The sequence below is a fragment of the Trachypithecus francoisi genome, unplaced genomic scaffold, assembly GCF_009764315.1.
Source record: "Trachypithecus francoisi isolate TF-2019V2 unplaced genomic scaffold, Tfra_2.0 Lachesis_group1, whole genome shotgun sequence".
Classification (NCBI taxonomy): Eukaryota; Metazoa; Chordata; class Mammalia; order Primates; family Cercopithecidae; genus Trachypithecus; species Trachypithecus francoisi.
Genome location: NW_022681454.1, coordinates 118,467,611 through 118,480,023, shown reverse-complemented (window position 1 = coordinate 118,480,023; position 12,413 = coordinate 118,467,611). Strand labels below are relative to the sequence as shown.

At 34.7% G+C, this 12,413-nt stretch overlaps 1 protein-coding gene across 5 annotated transcripts in view; it reads left to right on the top strand.

The window, feature by feature from the left end:
* The window catches only part of TRPC3 (transient receptor potential cation channel subfamily C member 3), a 73,621-nt gene extending 62,562 nt beyond the window's left edge, over window positions 1-11,059 (top strand). For 3 of the 5 annotated variants that reach the window (XM_033215159.1, XM_033215161.1, XM_033215160.1), the window contains 2 exons: window positions 7,334-7,409; window positions 10,199-11,059. In XM_033215159.1, the coding sequence (XP_033071050.1) occupies window positions 7,334-7,409; window positions 10,199-10,341 (219 nt within the window). In that variant the 3' untranslated portion in view covers window positions 10,342-11,059. Of the gene's footprint in view, window positions 1-7,333; window positions 7,412-10,198 lie in introns of those variants that run through there. The other 2 variants (XM_033215163.1, XM_033215164.1) reach the window with 2 other exon arrangements.
* The last annotated feature ends 1,354 nt before the right edge of the window (window positions 11,060-12,413 follow it).

Genomic DNA, 12,413 nt, shown 5'->3' with positions numbered 1-12,413 from the left:
CTTTGGGTATATACCCAGTAGTGGGATTGCTGGATCATATAGTAGTTCTATTTTTAATTTTTTAAGTATCTCTTCAATATACTGATTTCATTTCCTTTGGATATATACCCAGTAGTGGGCTTTTTGAATCATGTGGTAGTTCTATTTTTAATTTTTTAATGAACTTCCATACTGTTTTCTGTAATGGCTGTACTCATTTACATTCCTATCAATAGTGTATGAGTTCTCTTTCTCCACATCCATACCAGCATTTGTTATTTTTTGTCTGTTTGATAATAGGCATCCTAACTAGGGTGAGGTGAAATCTTACTATGGTTTTGATTTGCATTTCTCTGATGATTAGTGATGTTGAACATTTTTTCATTTGCCTGTTGTCCATTTGTATATCTTCTTTTGCCCAATGTCTCTTTAGGTCTTTTGCCCATTTTTAAATTGGATTACTTGTTTTTTGCTGTTGAGTTGTTTAAGTTTCTTATATATTCTGGATATTAACCCCTTGTCAGTTGCATAGTTTGAAAATATGCTTGATGTAATCCCATTTGCCTATTTTTGCTTTTGTTGCCTGTGTTTTTGAGGTCTTATCCAAAAACTCTGTGCCCAGACCAGGGTCCTGAAGTATTTCCCCTATGTTTTCTTCTAGTAATTTTATCATTTTGAGTCTTACACCTGAGACTTTATTTTGAAATGGTTTTTGTATATGGTGAGAGATAGAGGTCTAGTTTTATCCTTCTGCATGTAGATGTCCAGTTTTCCCAGCACCATTCGTTGAAGAGACTGTCCTTTCCCCAATGTATGTTCTTGGTGCATTTGTTGAAAATCAGGTAGCTGTAAGTGCTTCCTGGTTCATAGACAACTGTCTTCTCACTCTGTCTCATATGGCAGAAAAGGGACAAGGAAGTTCTGTGGGATCTCTTTTATAAGAGCACTAATCCCATTCGTAAGGGTGGAACCTAATCACCACCATCACATCGGGGATTAGGATTTGAACACATGAGTCTGGGGTGGACAAAACATTCATTTCATAACAAGTGAACAAGTGAGTGATAATAACATTGTTTAGTTGTTAGAGTTTTTTTTCATGCAGCATGATTATACTAGGTAAGACTTACCTTTAAAACTATTACAGAACTTGGGGGTGGATGTGGTGGCTCATGCCTGTAATTCCAGCAGGCTGGGAGGCCGAGGTGGGTGGATCACCTGAAGTCAAGAGCTTGAGACCAGCCTGGTTAACATGGTGAAACCCTGTTTCTACTAGAAAAAAAAAAAAAAAAAAAATCAGAACTTGGTCTGCTAAATAGGGATTTTCTTTCAAAGTGATAACTCTTAGAATATACTAATTCTAATGGGGCTATCACAACTCAGAATATTTTTAGAACATCTTTAAATAATTACTTTTATAATTAGTCCATAAGACAAAAAATGTTTCATTTTTTTCTAGTTACTGAATTTATTATTCTTATTAATAAAACTTAGTGCCATGACTTTGCATTTTTAAAAAAAATGATCACATCCAACTTCAACAAACATGTAGCCATCACCAATAGGGTCATCACCTTATGTGTTTTATATCCAAATGAGGGGTTTTTTCTCCAAACAATTTATTTAAAGACAGAGATTCAAATACGCCCCAAGGGGCCACAGCGGAAGAGTTTCAAAAATATTTTGATCAGGGCCAGACGTGGTGGCTCACTTCATAATCCCAGTGCTTTGGGAGGCTGATATGGGGTGGCAGTTTAAGCCCAGAAGTTTGACGCTGCAATGAGCTATGATCATGTCACTGAACTCCAGCCCTGGTGACACAGCAAGACCCTTTCTCTGAAAAAAAGACAAAAATACCAAAAATGTTTTGATCAATAGTGGTATTTATATTAAAATTATTAATAGCATGTTGAAGTAATTCTTTTATGTGTGTAAAGAACTTTTTTTAACTGGGTGTGATTTTTTTCTCAAGAACATACTTAGGAGGATGGCTATGATTAAATTCTGCTGATTTTAATGATATTTTGTTTGTCATTTATTATAACAATATTTGTGTTTGGTTATTTCAAGTCAAAAGCATGCAGATATGCTATGATAAGTTAAGAAATAGGAATTTATTGTGAGACTCCACAGAAGTTGGACTGTGGGTTCTTCAGTTTTATTCTCTCTATTGTCTCTTGTGGGCAGATCTGCTTTCACAGCTGACTTCGCTTTGGTAACACCCTTGGTCCAAACAAATACAGTATTGGACAGTCTTTGGCCCAGGTGGTCGACTCTGGTCCAGTTCATGAAGGATATCATTGACGACTTGGTTTTACTGGAAGCACATGACAGTTTTTCTCTAAATGGGGCAAAATGAGATGTTCCTGAACTCCACTCACAGTGAGCTTCCAGGCACATTCAGGACAACACCTGTTATACATGATGTTAGGTTATACAGATACAAAGATATAGGTCATACCTTCAAGAATCTCTCCATTGAAGTAGAATGGCAGTGTTGAGGTAAGGAGGAAGGAAAGGAAAGGATAAGTAGACAGATACTCACATAACACTACATACTATGTGGTATAGTTATGCCTATATATGAAATAGAAATAAATATAGATGCAATGAAATATAAATAAAATGGTTTGGGAATAGAGAAAACAAAAATAGCTCAGAGCAGTCTGAACTATGTGAGGTATGCAGGCCCAGAGAACATGAGTATGGGACTTTCAGTCACAGTCCCCTACCTCTACCCATGCCTGAGGGCGGTTGTCTAAATTCATTTGTTCCTGACTTGCAGCCTCACCTATTATTTGTGATGCAAAGAACAATGTATAACCATTCAAAAGCTTATGTTATTTCAAATCCTTGATAAACAACTTAGGAACTGCCTTTTTTACATTTAAAAACCCACTAGTACTTGCTGCTAATTGGAGCACATATCCAGGGCAACTTGAATCTGTGCTCCCCAGGTTGCAGTCCTTAAACTTGGCCCAATAAACTCTCTACTTATATATTTAGTTTGCCTCAGATTTTTTCTTTAGGTCAACAGAACTGGGAAACCTAGAAGAGAGGATATTTTAAAGTCAATCAATAGGTTTGCAGGTCCCTCTTCAAAAAAAAAAAAAAAAAAACGCAGAAAAAGGTAACAGGTAAAAGTCAATCAAGTAGAAGGAAAAACAAATTTATTCTCTGTTGCCCCAAAGAACACAACTTGGACTGATAGTTATTTTGGCTTCAATACAAAGGAATTGTTTTCTAACAGCTATAGTTGTCCAAAAATAGATTAAACCAGCTGTCTGAAAAATAGCAGGCCCTCAATCACAGAAGTTTATACAGAAGCTGTGTAATGGTAATCTTTCACAAAGTTTCATGAGTGGTATAAAAACATGAAAAACAATGATTCCTAAGGTCCTTTTCCTGTCTAAAAGTTTACTCTATACTTCTGAGTTTTTTTCTATTTGTCTACATCAGTCTTATTACCCTTCATTCACACTTTTTAGATTGTTAAAATTCATAGTACAAAACCTACTAATGACAGTCAAATTTGGCTTCTCTGTAGAATTAAATGAGAGAATGAATGTAAAAAGTACCTGATAGAGTGCTTAACGATTATTAGCTGAATTTGAATCAGTAAAAAATACCAAGTGAGAAGAAAATCTTTCACTCCGTTTGGGAAGGAAGATATCTAACCACCTCACAGCTACCCAACCACCCACATCTTATTTCTTCTCCCAGTCTTAATGGAGGGTTGAAAAATGAAATTGGGTTTGTTTGCAGGAAGGACTGTTTGAAGTAAGTACCGCCTGGGATCTTTACCTGGTTACCACTGAATTTCAGTTTTGGAACCTCTGTTTAGGATTTCCATACCCTGGACAGAGAAAATCAATAGTCTTTATAGAGTTAGAATGTCTTCCTTAAAGAGTGACTCACAGGCTTGTACCAAGAAAGCTGTATAATTTCTGGAGGTTTGTGGAATGTGGAAGTTAATCTGTCGACTTCTATTGTGTTAGTTAGTTAGCAATTTGAGCAAGAGGGAAAAAAGGTGAATCTGTTATTGGTAGTTTAATTTTTAGTACTAGCTTTAATTAAAGAATCAGTTGGAAATTTAGTTAAAGGTAGTATTTAAAATGGTACTTTTACTTGTTATATATGAGTTTCATGGTCCTTGCTTATGGTACCATCATTAAGATGGATTTATCGAGATACACTTTACAGAAGCTTAGATTATAATGAGAGAATAATAGTTATATTATTTGAGGACCTACTATGTAATTTACATGTACTATCTCTTTTACAAGACACAGTCTAGCATCTCCATTATGCAGATTAAGATACCAAGGTTCCAGATCTACATGATTTGTTCTTGCAACTCACAATCTCAACTGTGTTAAAGAAAACCAGAGTTAGACAGTAGCTAAAGTAGTAAAAACAGATTTTATTCAGGAGCTAGTGCAATAGGGGGAGAGAGGCATCAAGAGTCTTTGTTGCCTATTACACAATACTGTCTCGGGTTTACTAGACAAGCTTCCTAATAGAATGGGGATGGCCAATCTTTGTCTCCTTCTCTGAGCTGCAGATCATTTTAGAATTCTCATGAATTATCTTTCCAACATGAACAAAGGGATGGACTATTACCAGGTAGTGTCATATATGGGGAAACTGATTTCTGTCTAACCTCAGGTACCTTCTTGCCTTGTGCAGGGGCTCAACTTGTCTCAGCACTAATTGTTAAATAGTCATTTCTTTTCCATCAATTTGTATTACTGCCTTTCAAGCTGCTTTTAACTGATATACATAACTTTGTATTTTCGTTTTATAGGAATCTGTCTTCACTGTCCCCTAAATTTAACCAGATCCCTGATATGTTCACCCATTATAGTAAATTGTTCCATATCAATATGAAGTTTCACTGGACTAGGGACTGTGTTCACTGTTGTATTCCTAGCACCTAGTTCAGTACCTGCCACAGAATTGGCTTTCAGTAAATATTTGCTGAATGAATGAATCAATCCAGTTTAAGATCCATCCAGCTGTGAGTCTGTCTTGGGATCTAGATTCTACAAAATTCAACAGGTTTTATATCTTACAGTGACTGGTAGAATGAGCTTTTCCTTTTCAGTAGCATGGGCCCTCTCAGTCTGTTGTTATTCTCCGCATAACATTTTGAATCTTCCTGAATTCCTCTCTTTTACTTGACCTCGGTGTAATTTCTACTTTCTTAAAATTGAAGTATGTGTTTTCTACTCTCGCTATGCCTGCATCTTAGTTCAGGTCTTTTTCCCTTTCCTTTGTTATCTTTTATATACAATATTTGTTACATGCATAAGAATATGTATAATGCAGAATAAATTATGAAGCATAATTACATTCACACCTATGAAACCACCACCGACCTGACAATGATAACATTATCCATCCATTGCCTCTACTTATATGCACCTCCCTATCTACTCCTCTGCCTTCACCTAACAGTTAATCCCTATCTTGAAGTTGGGTTTCTCCTCTTCTTGCTTTGATTTTCTTTTCAAATATAATTTATTGTATGTGTCAATATTCCTAAAAATATATTTTATAGATTTACTTGTTATTGAGCTTCATAAGAATAGCTTCATACTTTGTGGTCTTCTGCAACTGGAATTTTTCATTCAACATTATGCTTCTAAGATTCATCCACACTATTGTGTGTGGCTATGGTGCATTAATTTCATTAATGAACACAATAACATTACATTGTAACATACTACAATTTGTCTATTCTTATTAATATTTGTTTAGATTGTTTCCAGTGTTTTGCTATTTCAGATAGAGTTGCTACAAACATTGTTGTATGTCTCTTGGTTCATACCTGCAAAGTTTCTCTAGACCTTATACTGAGAAGTGGACTTTCTAGGTGAAAGGGCATGCAAATGTTCAACTTTAAAAGCTAATACCACCTGGCTGCAGTGGCTCATGCCTATAGCTCCAGCTGCTTGAGAGGCTGAGGCAGGAGGACAGCGTTGTGCCCAGGAGTTTGAGGCAAGCCTGTGCAGTATAGTGAGACTCCGCATCTAAAATTTTTTTAATATAAATCAATATAAAAACTAAAAAGATAATACTAAATTGTCTTCAAAGTTGACTACAGTCTTGCCAGTAAAATATAAAAGTCCCCATTGATCCATATCCTTTCCAACACTTGGCATGACTAGATTCATTAATCATTCTCTTTATTAGATGTAAAATTGTGTCTCCTTTTAGTCATAATTTGTATTTCCCTGCAACAGAGTTTGAAATTGTTTCTTAAGCTTGTTGACCCTTCACGTTTCCATTTCTTTGAAACATTCGTTTGTCTTTTGCCATTTTAAAATTGGGTTATTTGAGTTTTTCTTATTGAATTAAAGTTCTTTATATATTTGGATCCAAATTATTTTTACTTACAAGTATTACCAATATTCTCTCCCAGTCTATGACTTACCTGTTCACTTTCTTTATGGTACCTCTATAAACAGAAATTTTAAATTGTAATGAAGTTGAATTTATCAGTCTTTTCTATTGTAATCAGAAGTTTTAATCTTGTTTTTTTAAAAATCCAGGTCTACCCTAAATTTATAAATATACTGTCTTATATAATATTTTCTTTTAAGGATTCAGAAGCTTTATCTTTCACATTTAAGATGCACGTGGAATTAATTTTTGTATTCATGGTATGAAATAGGGCTCCAATTTAATTTTTTCCATATGGATAAACAGTTATCCTAGAAGAGCATTTATTTAGACTGAAAATAGTCACTATATATAGATATTAGAGAAAAGCATGCAATGTAACAAAATATATGGCATTTAGAAAATGTAAAATATAATACAGTAATTAGTATATATACAAAATTTAAAGAAAAGATATTGGAAGGACATACACCAAAATGACAACAGTGATTATCTTTGGATGGCGAGGTTGCTAATGATTTCATTATTTATTTTGCTCTTCTCTGTATTTTCCAAATTCTCTGTAGAGAGCATACATTAATGTATTTTTCTAAATACTGGGAAATAAGGTAGTGTCTATGGGTGATAATGTAGTGTCAATATAACTTAAAAAGAAACTATTAGTTGAAAGAGAAGCCGTGAATTCAAATCTTCAAGCTTAACTTCTTTTTGAAAGCTTCTTCCATTTCTGAGGCAAAAAAAAGTATTGGTGGATTATGCAGTAAGTCTCAGTAGAACGCGTTAAGAGAGTTAAATTCTGAAACCTGCGTAATTTTTCTATACATAGTTATAAAAAATTTTTCTCCCAAGTTGTTTGCTTTACAGGTATGTAAGCCTCTTTGGAAGATAGGATTCGGGGCACTTATGTATATCATTGGAGATCTAATCATTTACTTTTGCCCAACAGCAGATAATGAAAAGACTTATAAAGCGGTATGTTTTGAAAGCACAAGTAGACAAAGAAAATGATGAAGTTAATGAAGGTAAGCATCTCCAACTTGAGAAATATCCTTTTATAACTAACTTAATGAACGTGGAAAACTTCATATTGAGGCATACTTTAAAAATCCAATCCCAGGTTATAGTTTGGATGCCTCTCAGATGGGAGAAGGATCTTATGTTAAATTTTTAAAACTTCATCTTTTAAAATAAACAGTTATTTAAAATATTGATCAGAGGCAATTTATCTCTACTCATAGTGCTCTGATTCTTAGAATGTAAAGACTGACGGCCGGGCGCGGTGGCTCAAGCCTGTAATCCCAGCACTTTGGGAGGCCGAGACGGGCGGATCACGAGGTCAGGAGATCGAGACTATCCTGGCTAATACGGTGAAACCCTGTCTCTACTTAAAAATACAAAAAACTAGCTGGGCGAGGTGGCGGGCGCCTGTAGTCCCAGCTACTCGGGAGGCTGAGGCAGGAGAATGGCGTAAAAAACCCGGGAGGCGGAGCTTGCAGTGAGCTGAGATCTGGCCACTGCACTCCAGCCTGGGTGGCAGAGCAAGACTCCGTCTCAAAAAAAAAAAAAAAAAAAAAAGAATGTAAAGACTGACATCTTTCTAGCAGTTTTTTTAATCCCTCTGACATAAAGTAGTCAGTAGCATTGGTTACATTTTCAATGAGTTCACATTAGTGTTAACATTTTTCCAGTTAAGCAGATAAAAGAACAGTGACTCAAACAGAATTCATGTGCTCAGGAAAACCTCTATTTTGTTGTTCAGAAACACAGTTTTAACCTGTTTTTCTTGTTTGGTGCTTCTCTTTTGAATGTCACTTTCCCCCCTGCCTCCTTACTTTAAGGAAGTTTATTTTTTTAAGGCATATTTGAGGCAGGGCATCTGTCTGGACTATAAAAATTTTTTATGAAAGTCTAGAAGGTAGAGCTAAACACAGGCCCAGAGTTAGAAAGAAATCAACCAGGGAGAAATAAGGTGCCCTAAAAATGGAAACTGTACCTTCCAATATCAATGAGATGCCACTAAATCTATCTACACTGATAAAAGAAGAAAGGGCTAAACTTAATAATATTGTTCATGGACTTTGAAGCTGTTACTTGATTAATACAAGGAATCCCTTTTAAATTGAAATCAATCTAATAGTATATATATGTAGAAAAGAAACCTGTGAATTTATAATTGATAACTAGCAAAAATCTAATCATGGTGACCTAATCAAACTGTCTCAGGAGAAAGGACTGGAATGAGGTTGTAGTTTAGAAAGCAGAAGTCTGATCAGTTGTACCATAACCTCCATGGCGGGTGGGGAGGGAGGAACAAAGTGGGAAGAATTGTATGGCCAAAACAGCATAAAAAACAAGAAGCATTTCCCAAGCCCTTGCACAAAAGAGGAAAATCAATGAGAATTTGGAGTTTTGAACAAAGTTCTTACTAAGAAAGTGTGTCTTATAACCTCATTTAATTAACGAGGAAACTAAAATCTGAAGAGTTTGAGTAACTTGTGTTTCCTGAATTGGCAGACTAAATATTTAATACAACACATAGGTTGTAGTCTCCCCATGAGTCGGGAACAGGGAAGAAAGGATAGTAGAAGGTGAAATAGGGCAGGGGGTCCTCTATGATACTGAATGGTGTGAGAATCCACTCCTTCCACTGAAGTCTGCCTCATGATTTCAATTAAGATCAGTTTATTCCTTTTATATTGCCATATGCCAAAGGAAGCACTTTTTTTTTTTTGCCACAAAAGGGCTCCTCAAATGTTTTGTGTGTATTTCTGAGAGTTAGATTTTTTTTCAAATAAAAAGGCTCTGACTTTTATATAATAGAAGAATATTGAAATTATACTTTAAAGCATATTAAAGATACCAGGAAATATCATCAAAGGTGTGTTTCAAATGCCATTCTACTATGAAAAGCTAAGTCAATGGTTTGAAGAATCATTTGTTAGATTCAAGGTAAATTCTTGCTCCAACATTCACTTTTGAAAGTCAGTGATTTATCTACATTACAGTCACTTGCAAGAGAATCCAGTGTTTCTTTTCTTTTTTAACCAAATACTGCCTCTCCTTGAAGAGAATCCAGTTTCTAATTGCAATACATGGATGCTCTAAATATTGCCAAACTGAACTATGGGAACAATTTATTTTTATAGCCCAAACTTTCCTATTCTCTTCAAGAATATATTGCCAGTGGTATCATATCTAAACTCCTCAATTGCACTGTTGCTTGTTCTTCCTTATGCATTAATCCTTTATGCTGGACAAACTAATGTCTTCATGTCCATTGCCATTACCTTCCCTAATAAACACTCCCTACTCTTTTTTCTTTCTTTCCCTTATTTCATATTTGCCTTAAAATTATTTGCCTGTCAGATAGATTGATTCATTTTTAGTAAAATTTAGTTTTTCTAGGATTCCCTTTGATCCTAGCAATGGGAAATGTTTGATGCAGGTGTCAACCTTTATACTTGAAAGAAACAAAGGGACTCCCGTGTAGTCAGAAAGGAGATATCCTGACTATAGATTAGTTAACAGAGAATCACCTTATGTTAAAAGGTGGGTGAACAAAAGGACAATACTTTAAGCTGAGTGTTACTCTTAAAAAATATAGCTGGACTATTTTTATAGCTTTTTTTCAAAGGTCAGTATACCTTTAAAGACAGATGTTTCTTAAATATTTTAAAGAAAAAACTTTGAAGTAGCTACTTTGGACACCTTATGAAGCAAATACATTGATATTGTAAGACTTTCACTCTTTGTTCTTTTCTACATCCAAAGAGCAACTTACCAATAATTTTTTTAAATATCAATACTATAGGTGAATTAAAAGAAATCAAGCAAGATATCTCCAGCCTTCGTTATGAACTTTTGGAAGACAAGAGCCAAGCAACTGAGGAATTAGCCATTCTAATTCATAAACTTAGTGAGAAACTGAATCCCAGCATGCTGAGATGTGAATGATATGGCAACCTGGATTTGGCTTTGACTATAGCACAAATGTGGGCAATAATATTTCTAAGTATGAAATACTTGAAAAACTATGATGTACATTTTTAGTATTAACTACCTTTATCATGTGAATCTTTAAAAGTTAGCTCGTAATGGTTTTATTGTTTTATCACATGAAAATGCATTTTATTTGTCTGCCTTGACATTACAATGACATACCATTGTGTTGAAAAGCCCAATATTACTATATTATTGAAATTTTTATTCATTTTAGAGTAAACTCCACATCTTTGCACTACCTGTTTGTCTCCAAGAGACTATCAGTTTCTTGGGGACAGGGATCATGTCTTATTCATTTTTGTGTCTCCAGCATCTAGTACAGTGCCTGGTACATAGTAGGTGCTCAATAAATGTTGAAACCAACTGAACTGAACTGCCAACAAAATAAAAATAAAAAGTCCTCACTATGTAGCATACCTTCCCTTGTCCAAGTTCTGAGTTCTGAAGAGATCTTTTTTTTTTTTTAATAGAAACTGAAGAAATTTTACAACCAGCTATGACTTGGTAAGACATTCTTAGAATTTTAGGTGTCACTGATAATCCTAGAACCATTGAGCCCCGAGGGAAGAATTTAACAACAAAATAGGTTAATGGAAAATATACTTACATTAAATATTTAAGTTTCATATAATTATTTAAAACAACACATTAAAGATTTTTCTAAAATATAGACTGCTTGCTTTCTGTCTTAGACTTACATTTATCATTTTTCAGTAATGTGATTTTCTTTTAAGTTGGAGTTTATGCAGGGTTGTCATTTTGTTGTAACGGTCTATTTTCTGCCTCTGCTACTTTAATGCTAAATGAGATATCAACAGCTGACTTCGTATCTCATCCGTGAGCTCCCTTCTGAGTTTTGGAGGGTCTGCTCATAGGAAGAAATAGGAAAGAGCAATGACTATGGGCGTACCTGGAAAGACATGGCCAAGCATCCCCAGGTGTGTTTCAGTTCCTTTTGAGGTATTTCCTGCCATCATTGCCTATAATGATTGACATCTTTTTTTCTTATCAAAGGATTCCAATTCCACTTTCTATATAAAATAGATTGTGATGTATCTACGCATGCCTTATTACATAATTGAGCTGAATGCTGGTAATACCCGCAATGCCTCTTGGGAAAAGGCATACAGACCAGTAAGTTCCCCGGTCACTTCAGAGACCATAAAACATTCAAAGCATTTTTTAACCAGCTACGTTTAAATCTCTCATAGAGTTATGTTTAGCATCCTGAGTCTCTTCAGTCAGTTGCTGTCAAGTCTTATAGGAATACGAATTGTGATCATAGCTCAAAGAGTTTCAGAGGTCCTTAAAACCAACTAAATACATGCTACTTTAAAATCATTGCTGTCACACAGAAAAGCTTTCTAGACATGAAGACAGAAATAAGTGTTAAATGGAACTACATAAAGCTCTTTAAAGTTACTTCTTAATTTCTACTTTTTGGGAGTTAAAACAAATTAAGAAAGGAACTTTATACATTTTTTGCTACCATTGTAGAACATTTCATTAACTTTTGTGCGATGCTAAGAGTATTTGTCTTAAACATTTTTAAGACTTTATGTTGTGTCTCAGAACTGAATAAAACATTGAATTTTTCCATTGTTATATGTTACCATATGTTATATTAAGATAGTAAAGATACAAAGTTTCTATAATAGATATTTCTGATAGTTTTATAGTATGGTCCAGATTCCAAGTGTGAAAAGTTTTTGCTTATTGCTATGGAACTGAATATTTTGTAATTTTCTTCCTTGGGGTTGGAAAAAATGCTGAATGAAAAAGTGGCAGATTCAGCTGGGGACATTCAGCCTACGATCCTTGGAATCTGAAGATCAGAGAAGTATGAAGATAAGCCTCATGGTATCCACACGATGTGAATTAAAAAAAAAAAAAAGCTGACTTTTTTTTTTTTTTTTTTGCGTCCATGCCCCTCACAACTGTAGAACTCTTAACAGGCATTTTTTCTTTATTTACTATGTATAAACTGGTATAGTTTTAATATTTCATTTTTTTTCCTTATCATT